Source organism: Fopius arisanus, unplaced genomic scaffold (assembly GCF_000806365.1).
Source record: "Fopius arisanus strain USDA-PBARC FA_bdor unplaced genomic scaffold, ASM80636v1 scaffold00048, whole genome shotgun sequence".
NCBI lineage: Eukaryota > Metazoa > Arthropoda > Insecta > Hymenoptera > Braconidae > Fopius > Fopius arisanus.
The window spans coordinates 470,752-481,922 of record NW_011887787.1 but is presented as its reverse complement, the minus strand read 5'-3'; the positions used below and the strand labels follow the sequence as shown (position 1 = coordinate 481,922).

General features: G+C 39.6%; 4 protein-coding genes across 4 annotated transcripts in view; all 4 read right to left on the bottom strand.

The window, feature by feature from the left end:
* The window catches only part of LOC105267580 (uncharacterized), a gene marked incomplete at its 3' end in the record, with an annotated part of 11,160 nt that extends 10,138 nt beyond the window's left edge, over positions 1–1,022 (bottom strand). Inside the window, 1 exon segment of the mRNA XM_011306529.1 lies at positions 789–1,022.
* A 3,180-nt stretch (positions 1,023–4,202) lies between these two features.
* LOC105267579 (Vitelline membrane 26Ab) lies at positions 4,203–5,463 on the bottom strand. Its single transcript, XM_011306528.1, has 3 exons — positions 5,353–5,463; positions 4,685–5,233; positions 4,203–4,526 (listed from the first exon to the last, which is right to left on the bottom strand). Exons 1-3 carry the CDS (start codon positions 5,362–5,364, stop codon positions 4,449–4,451), a joined length of 639 nt encoding a protein of 212 aa, XP_011304830.1. The 5' UTR covers positions 5,365–5,463; the 3' UTR covers positions 4,203–4,448.
* Positions 5,464–8,865: 3,402 nt separating this feature from the next.
* Positions 8,866–9,592, bottom strand: LOC105267578 (uncharacterized). Its single transcript, XM_011306527.1, has 2 exons — positions 9,554–9,592; positions 8,866–9,330 (listed from the first exon to the last, which is right to left on the bottom strand). Exons 1-2 carry the CDS (start codon positions 9,563–9,565, stop codon positions 8,905–8,907), a joined length of 438 nt encoding a protein of 145 aa, XP_011304829.1. The 5' UTR covers positions 9,566–9,592; the 3' UTR covers positions 8,866–8,904.
* A 760-nt stretch (positions 9,593–10,352) lies between these two features.
* On the bottom strand, positions 10,353–10,815 carry LOC105267577 (uncharacterized). The gene has a single exon (XM_011306526.1). The coding sequence runs from the start codon at positions 10,757–10,759 to the stop codon at positions 10,541–10,543; it is 219 nt and encodes a 72-aa protein (XP_011304828.1). The 5' UTR covers positions 10,760–10,815; the 3' UTR covers positions 10,353–10,540.
* Between the last annotated feature and the right edge of the window lie 356 nt (positions 10,816–11,171).

Below are 11,171 nucleotides of genomic sequence, written 5' to 3'. Positions count from 1 at the left end.
TCGCCTCATGAATAATTTATAACTAAATAAATCGGCATCCCGAGTTCAACCGATTTGATTAATTAAATCAAACTCCATTATGGTATAATGAAAAATAAACTATTATCGCACCAAGTGTCAAGATCATACTGGAACACCGGAATTACCGTAATTAGTTCTCAGTTACTCGCGCCTAGAGTAATTGTGTAATAGTTTTTTCTATATTCATTGCAGTGAATGAAAATATTATGCCAAATTATAGGTTTTCAAATATTTTTTAATGAGATCTTCAAGGTCTTTAGCGAATTAGTCTGTGGCATCAGCACACAATGGGCTGTCTCTGATCAGTACCTGAGGAGAAAGTTTCTCGGGTTAAGACGAGTGTGTGGGGGTTTGAAAGACCTTAACGGCACTAATCAGACAAATTTATTATCTACTTGTCAACATAGAAATTCAATCTAGCTTTCCACAGAACATGTTTTTTTTTATAACTAATTTTCTCTATTCGGTATTCGAAAATTTCCTGAAAACACCGAAAGCATTTCTAAACGGAAGTTAAAACCCGGTTGTTTAACAATTGAACAATATTTATAAGAATACATCGATAGAAGATTATTTATGCCAATTAAATCGACTGGCGTCAACTGAATTCAAATTATTCTAGTATTTAACCGAGAATTTTTATACAGAGATTTAATGGATGAATAGAATTAATTGTTTGAATCTCCTTTTGCTGTGTGCAATTAATGGTGGAACGAATTGATGGTTAATTAATTAATTGATCGGATTATTGATGAATAAGTACGTACCTCAGGCACTTAAACGTCAACGATTTCTGTGCAGGCGTATCTCCACTGTCGTACAAAAATAAATAAAAAATCACTTTCTCCACGGACACTGCAACCGTAGGAACGGTCTCTTGACTCTGAGCTTTTGCTGGACGATCACCAATCTTATATACGTACCTTACCACTTTCGGGGATGCTGTTGGTACCGGTGGGGTAGCACCAGTGAGTCATTCCACTCCAACCGGACCTTCCATCAACCGCAACTACTGTTTACATATTACATAGCCAGATATTTGGAAAATATGGAGAATTAGGGATTCGAGGAACAGCCGATCGAATTAATCGCATGGGATCGATCGAAGGATCGATTGAGGATCGATTGAGGATAGATTTAACGATTTCAGTGGGGGAACTATCAGTTTCTATTAACTTTCAGGTAATTACTCTTGCATTTCTCTACCGGCGTAAATCCCCAGGTATTTAAAAAGTAGGGGTTTCCCGCCAATTAGATTGTTCAAACTTTTTTAATCTTTTACAATCGATCCGTTAAAAAAAATCCGGATATATTTATTACATGATATATATTTTTAATTCATATTACCTTTTTAAAAATTAAAGTTTATCAACTGAACTCAATATTCAATTTAAATAATATGAAATCATTTTTTTTTTCATACCCACTCCAATCGCAAAATTATTGTTCCTCAACAACAATTAATAATCATGTTTTGATATAATTATGCATAAATATATTTCGATTTTTTTATCAATATTTTGTATTCTAGGGTTTTTCCCTGGATTTTGGATTAGCATAACCACAAGCCTCTTGAGTAATCTAACACCGAAATGAATAAACGAGAAGAAATTCTTCTGCGTCAGATTTTCGAGGAGAGGATTGCGATACCGATTCCACCCGAACGATCCAGGACGTCTCCCCAGAAATTCCCAGAGTTCCCCGAAAAATCAAAGCTTACAACATCGTCGTATCTTAAAACGAGTTACATAATTCAAAAGTGAATTAAACACGCGGATTAAACGGGGACTACCGAGAATTTGGATTGTGCCAGCGTAAAACTACGTCAATGAAATTATGCAAGTTCATGTTCATCAATGAAAGTTAGATCCTGGTTGATGCTTTGGATGCATGAAGGCGTTCTACTGCGTCATCAAAGAAGAAAGGAGTGATCCCCATAAACTGATGTGAAGAAATAAAAAATCAATCGTCATCGATAGCTAAGGAAGGGTCCAGGCTGTTGGCCGCTGGGCAGTTGTCCTGATGGATCTGAATCTCAGAAATATTTTCTTCTTTTCCGTTGTCACTTTCTTCCCAATTTTTTGCTCCTGTTTCGCTTCTTATCACTCGGATCAAACGACCGTAACGTTCCAACCCGAAGGCGCCCAGGTGGAAAAATAAGGGGATAACGCGTTCTCTTCGCGGGTATGTAATTGCCCTCTGATTTCATTTTTTGGAGAACAGGAAGAGGCCCTGATGTGAGTGATCTCGTGACTTACAACTTCCGACGGAAATTAAATGAGTTTCTGGAGTGACGCCGGGTCTACTTTCTTTTCGTTGAGAGATACCATGGCTTTGTCAACCTTGACATGGTGACTTCAGACTCTCAAAAAAAAAACATTGACATGAGGTTCCAGTGATTTTCATTGTTTAATGCGAGAATCTTCTTCAATGCAATAAATACTCATATCATAAAAATCGTTAATTCCTTTTTGACTAGAATCAAAATTAATATTTAACACAATAACACCATCAATATATTTGTAATAATGATATATTTACAATATCTAGCATTGCAAACTGAAAAGCTTAAATGTCGTAAATAAAAATAAAAAAAAATATTCCTGATTGAAATAAAAAACGAAAAATACCATAACATTGTCTCATTTCTCTCCCATTAATATTACTCAAATTGGAAAATTGAAAAATCATGTCAGCCATCTGAAAAGTGGGCAAATAAAATAATTTGTTGTTCTTGCGATTGAATTAAGACTAAGTTTCGATTTGAAACTGCAGGAGAATCCCCGGTGTCTGGGTATCCGGGAGAAAGTGTTGTCTTGGATGTTCAAGAGACAAACAATGAAACGAAAGATGTTCTTTTTCTTGTACCACAGAAGAATCAGCAATGAATTTGTCTCCCCATCAAGAACCGACAACCACAGATTTAATTAACTCTGTCACAATATTTTTTCGGCATCCCCTTAATTAATGAGTGGTTTGTAATGAAAGTATCTTGATAGATACAACCACATGCATTTGAGAACATGATTACCCTTTTTTGTCGGCAGGTCTGTCCGGTGGTTGGGTGTTACCTAACGCAGGGATTTCCACGATGTTGCAATCTGGGGATTTCAAAGGATCAAATCTATAGCTGTCTTGACCCAATTCGGACAAGGCGAACAGTTTACAGACATTGAGTTAGAGACAGCCCAGTTTTTATTGTTTTTTATTTATTATATATTATCTAATTATCATTGCTTTCTGCTCCAACTCTTTGCATTGGAAGGAATGTTCGGTATGAGGTGAAGGACCTGGAGATCCAGTGGCAATATCAAACTATTTGATGTAATCAACTGGTTTTTGTTGATCGATGTTTGAGATAGGTCTCGCGGTGGATTTTTTAATGTTTATTATTCCATCTGGTTTTTAAGAATTTTTTATGGATCGATTAGTTATGGAAGACGAGAGTGTGACGCCAGTCTATACCTGCGGATTTTACATCACTTATGCCCAAATGTTCACGTTTGTTTGGGACACGGATGTGATAAGAGTACTAATTTTGAGAAAGTCTAACGTCGATGATCCCACTTTCCCTTTCATCGTGATGAACTCATGGGGATTTTATCGTGGTTTACCAATTCGATGGTTAAAAGGTTTTTGTTTGTGCAATGTCAACCACCTGTTCGTTGAAAACGAGAAAGAAAACAATTCTCCATCTTTTTTTTTTAATTTATATTTCAACCTCCGGGGAAAATCTCCGAAGAAAAAAAATGAAATGTGAGGAAGAAAAATTTGACAGAACTATTGCGCTATTTTCTTTCGGACTTTTTGTTTGATGAAAACTTGTGAACAGGCACGTGATTTTTTTTTAATTAGTTCCAAACTTATTTTTTGTAAAGTGTATGAAAAATTTCTCCTCGTGTAGAGATTTGCGAATCCTACGCAAGGGACAACGGAATTTTTGCAACTATAATTTATATTTATTTTTATGTTATAAATATGTATTGAGGGTACACCTACGAGTGTGTATGAAATTTGAAAAGGTCTTTCCATGAGAAGAACTGATTTATCAATTTTTATAGTCTTCCATTTTGCAGATGAAAAATAATGATTTTCGCATTCATGATGAACTCTGATAGAATAAATATTAGAAAAAAATATTAATATCGATTAGAGAAAGGACAAAGATAAATAAAACTCAATTTAAATAAAAAAAGTCATTCTTTATTCAATAAATTTTCCATAAAACTCTCAAAACACATTATCATTGCGACTGACGATAAATGAATAGTTGCAGGGAGTAGAAATCTGAAGTACCGATTTCCGAGCGTAGAGAATGTATTTCATTCATCAAGCAGCTAGTGATCGGCTTGCCATGAGATACCGACGACCGTTAATTAATCATCAAAACTCGAAAGAAATTTTCAAATGAAAAAAAAAAAAATAAATCAGTAGGTAATGTGGTAGCCGTGCTGCTCAATCGAGTAAGTCGCGGGATATGCGGTGAGACCATTCCAAGCCGGGAACTATAAAAATCGATTTACCCCCAAAAACAAAAACGAAGAATTAAAAACAGAGGGAAAAATCCAAAAACAAAAAAAAAAGGTAATGAAATTTATGGAAAACAATTATTCGTAATTGTTCGTAATGAACTGATTCAAACGGAAATGTAGGCGTAATTTACCGGTGCAAGGATGGCGGGACCAGCGGCGGCATAAGCCAGTGGTGATATTGGTGCAATTATAGGTGCAGCGAGAGGTGTCAATTTGGCAGTGGAGGCTGGTGTTTTGAGGAGTGGAGCATCAGCGAGAAGAAGCTGTTTGGCAGATGGAACTTGTGCTGAAATAGCTGCAGTTTGTCCCTCAGCCTCAACAGGTGCTTGCGATAGAATGGGCTGATCCCCCTGAACAGCACTCGGTGCAATATGAGCTACATGAGCTGGTGCCTCCTGATGGAGTGACGCTTTGGCTTCGATACTGGGATCAGCGGATTTCGCCTCGATACCACCGGCTGCTCCGGTGTAACCAATCGATGCCAATGGTGCAGCACCTCCTGGAGCTGGTGCACTATAGGCAATTGGTGCTGATGGAGCAGCTGCTGGTGCTGCTGCTGCACTGTAAGCAAGTGGTGCTGGTTGTGCAGGCTGTGCTGGTTCAGGATTGCTGTGTGGAGCTGCAACGGGTTCAGCCGCTGGTGCCGCCGAACTCACTCCCAGGAGGATAGCAAGAATTGTCTGTAACAATTAAATTAATGACATCATTCATCAAACGAGTCAACACATCAAATCCACCACTAAAAGAGTTGAGAATAAAAGAGAATAGAAGAAGCCAACAATTAAAGAAGAGAACTTACAAACTTCAGCATTTCGTTGTTCGTTGACAAAGTTGAGTGACTCACGACTAAATCCTGGTGTTATCCCTAGATGCTTCCGTTAGGCGATGTGCTAGGATCTCAGGGGAACCCGAGGTACTTATAGAGCCGAGGCTACAGATGCAGGAGTAAAAACCTGCCTCAGCCAATACTTATCCGCGCATTTGTATCCCTATACGCACAAAGAAGAGGCTGAGGTGCATCCTGGGGATAACAGGGCCGTCTCAATTCCCCTAAACACTTGCAAGTTTCTCATCTCATTGATTCTCAGCTCAACCACAATGCATCGTCTTCGAAAAATTCACCATGACAATGTGCACGTGTCGAAATGGTGTCATTGCTGTATAAAAGAATTCCCTTTATGCTACGGCCCGACACGTGCGTAGGGGATAAAAATCGTTTGATGTTGTTGAAGAGGTGGTGAGGATCGGGGGGACTTGGATGAGGATGCGCCGCCCTGAGTAGCCATCGCTACCAAGTCAATTTTCCATTCGTAATGTGTGGGCAAAGAGGCACGAGGATACTTGCTTGCAAGGGGTTATTGTCCTTCGTTTTGCTGGACACCGAGGTGGGGATAGAACCCCAACAACCTGTCCGGTCATGATCATTGATTTATTATCAGGATGCATGAGCCTCTCGTTTCTATTTCTGTCCTTGTAAGATAGTGATACCAAACTGCCCACGGCCAATCCTTTCCTCCCAGGTTCACTTCTTCAAATACAATTTTCAGGTAATTGCACTTTCTTTATCCCCTTTCAGTTCCTCTTCCAGGTTTTTTCATTTCTTTCTTCTCTATTTTCTTGGTTCTGGGCTACTCTCTTGGGGAAAGGGAAAAAGTCTCGCGCTCTGCCAGGACGCTATGACTTCCTTGACAATAACCGAGAAAGGTGCTTTTTTTTTTCTCTGGAAAAAAAGACGTTTATGTATGCGTGTCCTTGCTTCCCATGAGCGCACCTCTTTTTCTTGGGAATATAACATTGCCACGCCTCTGTGCTGGCCTTCAGAGACGCAAGGATGCAAAATTCAATGCAATTTGTCATTGTTCTTCGAGATCCGGTGGATTAATTTCACAATTTTCCAACTTTCCCGGACAATATCGTTATGGATCAAATTTCAGTTTATTATAGCTTTAAATTTGTGGTATGGGACAGGTATTCATGATTTACGGTGGCATTTTAATGGAGTCAAATGAAATGGCTCGTCGTCTCTTCTTGATCCGGCGATTCAATGTAATGACCAGTTGATGCTTAACGATTTGAAAAATATATTTTTACTCAAAGCCGCGATAAACGCACTTTTATCGAACGGAGTGAACGGTAATCCTTGAACTTGCTCAATCGCTGCTGAAGAGCGAGGCCAGTGACTTCAGCCTTTTATATTCATTCAGTTTTTAATCGTCGAGTTAATAATGCGGAACCAATTACTATGTATTAGTTCCCGTTGGCTGTAAATTTGTATTTACTACTGGAGACACGTGTAAAGGCCGACAGAAAGGATGATGCAACGTTAATTAACTGATGCTGAACAAAGGGATGAAGTGATGTCCGTTGAAATGACTAATCATTCCATGTCAGATGTCAGGAAACGAGTTATTCAAATTTTTGGACATTGATTGGATAAACATCGTCGGCAAATTCCTGGTATTTAGTCTGGTATCTACGAAAGGAGATAAATGTAGCCGAAGGACAGTGAGTACATATGGGAGACAAACGACGAGTCGTTCGTTCACCCGCAGCCTTGGATTCCCATGGGGCCTGTTATGGCAGGAAGGCTGAGATCCAGATCAGCTACCACGAGCACCACCACGAGAGTAAAGAGGAAGAGCTATACAATACAATTGCAGGTGGAAAACAATTTTTTCGGCACACTGTGTGTAAAGTGACGTTTTATCGCCGGATAAATCCACTCCCGACAGGCTGTGATGAAATGGCGTATTATTTTACGAGTGCGGAAAGAAGCGCTTTTCGTAAGTGTTATGCGGGGGGAGTAGTTGGTTTAGTGCACGGAGTGCGTAAAAGTTTAAAGTCAAAAGATTGTGTATAAAGTGAATTTTAAACGCTTTACGCATGATAATTTACTTTACGCATGATTTCTGAATTTTGCGCACATCGTGTGGAATACAATCGTTTCACGCACAGTGGGAGGTTTCGAAAGGTGATTTTTTAGGCAGGTATTGCAAAAATAGGTCCCCATTGGTTCAGCCCTTCGAGGCGGCTAATTTGAATTCCGAATTCGTCTAATTTTTAAATTTTCAATCATGATTTTTGTAATTAGATTTTTACACTACTTTTACATAAAAGTATTATCTGATATGATTATAATCCTCACCTTCGGCTCGATTCGTAGCCCTTCCACTGGTCAAAAAGTGCCTTTTTCCATTTTAACCATAACATATCATTTTCCCATAAAAAAATTAATGGTAATGAAAATAATTGGATCTGGTTTTGCTCTTTTGAAATAACTTTAAACGGGTAAAACCTCTCGACGTGAATACTCCATTTCAATGAATTGATGAAGAAGATGAATTACGCTTTTTACTGAGATAATTATCCAGCAATGGTTGAGTGTTCTCTCGATAATTCCAGTTATACTCAATCAAACGGCATTAACCTTTCCCAACCCGGCCGACGATAACATCCATTGAATTTTTCCTCCCATCGCCGTATTATTTCTGATCAAAGCGAGAGCCTGAGCTGGATGCTGGGGGAAGAAGCGGGCGTGCCTGGACCTACGACAAAAATTGCCGATAGGACAGGTTCTCGGGGGGCCGATGCCAACGGCGGCAACTCGTCAGTAATCTTCTCATACTTATATGCAAGATAAAAACTTCCCCCTAACATTCATGTGTATGCCTCATTAACTTTTTCACTCCCTGTTTTTATCTCTGATTCTCCTATTTTTGCTCATCCTCACCTGCATCTCCAACTCGTTTTATATTTCGCGTTAATTCGAAAAATTATGGCCAATCAATTACTCTGTAATTATGAGAAGGCAATCACTACTTCAGTCGGGATTTTCATGAATATTCCGTTGGGCTTGAGTGAAATAATACGACAGCAGTTACTCAATCAAACAATGGGTAGCTGCAGTAATTAAGACCTCATTCTGTGAATGGAAAAATGCGTCATTTGCCTTTCGGTGGGAAGTCTCCAGGAATTGTACTGAGAATGTTGAAGAGGGAGAGATAGGTTCAGAGTAATTTCTGATTCATCTCTCTCATCCTCTGATTCTCGTGTACATCGATTGTAAGACCGCCATTTTCCCACTCTTCGATTGATATTTTTATGGTAATTGGAGACGAATTTTTCTCCGTTTAAATCCGTTGATGTGTTTATGGGGTAGATACGATCCGAGGTCTTCAAGTTTATTACCCGAACGTGTTTAAAAAATTACAGGTATACCCGTTCTTTTTGTTTTGATAAAATAAATTTGTGATGTGAAATTTTATGCATTAAAAATGATTTATTGTTTCAGTTACATTTGAAGGATTTTTCCTACAGAAAGGGATCTTTTCGCAGATGAAGTGACAATTGTTCACCACCAGTGGGTGGAGTGTGCCAGGAGAGGTGCTTCATGGACGATGCTGTGTCCATGGCTGGAAATTGTTTTCTCAGCAACAATTGGCTGTGCGAAGACAAGTGGTTCGTGGTGTACAGTTTTCTGGAGGAGAAGTGGCTGAGATGCCAGGACAACTGGTGCTACTTGATGAGTCTCAACGATTGGTGTTGCCTTGTGGACGATGCTGTGTCCATGGCTGGAGATGGTCTTCTCAGCGAGAACTGACGCCGCTGGGAGAATTACTGGGGCTGCCTCGTAGGTGTGGACCACCGGTGCTGAATTGTGAACAATTGAGTTGCCGTGACTTTCAATTGTCTTCTCTCCCACAATTGTACTCCATACAGGAGAGGAGAGAAGCCCTGGACGAGCTGTTGCAAAAGCAACAGTTGCGAAAAGAACCACCTGGAAAAGTTGAATGAATGAGCAAACGCTTTTCAAAACCTTGGAAAGACCCAAACAATTATCCCGACTGTTTCTTCCCACACGAGTGCCTACAGGAGGTAGAAACAAGAGGTGGAAGCCGAAGAAGTTGTATGAAAAGTCGTAGAAGAAGTTGTAGAAGAAATAATTAAATGTTTAATTGATTTGTTTATGACGGTTCAATGAGGATAAATTAATAACTTACCAATTTGAACATTTTAGATTGTTGTAAGTGTTTCTGACGGTCTTGTGAACCTTCTGAATGATCTCTGGATGGAATAGATACCTTATATACCAATATCCCCCAATAGATTTGAGAAGGGACCTTCGATTGCACTTGACAGGATTTAGACGTAGACCCACGACGCCCAATCCCTATTGCTTTCTCTCGAATCAAAAAATAATGGACAAGTCCACCACTCAAAAAGCGATTTCCACATGTGTCCAATTATGAATCGAAGGCCCTGAGTCATAACCGATTAATTGATTGTGCAGCAAAAAACACGAGAGAAAAAAAAATGTTACCCAATAAAGTTTGCAGGATAGAGGAAAAAAAGATAACGTCATGTTTTCCATCGCTCTCGGTCTTTGGAAATTCACTCGAAATGCTTGACGAAGGTCAGCCTTGATCAATCCCTAGTCCAGGGGCACTTTTATCGCTCGACAAAATGTGATAAAAACACTTTCACCAATTGCCCAGTATTACAACGTGGATTTATGCAGCATCGGGTTCTCTAATCGTCCACTAATGCCTCGATACCTCACTGGAACAAATCAGTCATCCCGATCACGGACAATTGAAAGCAGAAATTGCATCGGTAACGCTGCATACCTGATGACGGCTATCATTCAGCGAAAGAAATCGTGAGGGGAATTCCTCGTCAAGGCAATTTTCGCGCTCTACAATGACGTATTGAGAAATAATTATGTAAGGAGGGAATAATCAACCAATTGTCTACCGATGATAGATAACTGGGTACCGAGTAAATGGTTATAGCAAAGTATTCTTTGTTTGGTATTTCAATTTTATTTCTCTGAGTGCTGATACTTTATAATCACAATCGGTAAATTGGAGACCGATTTAAAAATCGAAGATGAGAACATGAGTTGATTGTTACGAATGGATGAAAGAGAGCTCTGATGTTCAAATTGATGGGCTTCAGACCGATGGCCATGACCACTGCTTCATGATTCAGAGTACTGCAATGGGTGCAGTGTATGCGATTGCTGGAGCTGGTGCGATGATTGGAGCGGATGCAATCAGCGGGGCCTTGTATGATACGTGATAACTGTTGGAGTAACTCGTGGCGAGTGGTGCTTGGATGAGTGATGCCGCGAGGACATCCGGTTCTGGTTTAGGTACTGCCAGGACTGCAGCAATGATCCCCAAGAAGACAGTCAACTTCAACATGATGTCTTGGAAGTTATTCTCTTCGGTTGTTGATGATGAAGTGATGCCTCTGTGGAATTTCTCCCTCAGTTTTATACGAATTGAATCACCCCTTGGTAGCCAACTTGTCTGGCAACTATGTAGGCTATTACCCTCAACCTGTTTCAGCTTCTTTATGCTGCATTCATTTAGTTCAGATTTTTGCGCATTGAATGGGAGACTCTTCAAGGCTAATGGCCTTCTGGTGTATGGGATGAGGTGGTAAACATCGTCTCAGTGGGAATTTGCATTCAGCATCTTGTAATTTTCATTTTTTAATCCCAGGGACAGTTTGTACTCGCAATTTTACCCCTTTTATCCTTACCTATACGACTCAAATTGAAGGAGAAGTGAAATCATTTTTTTTGAGAGATTATCTGGGAGATTTTTTTCC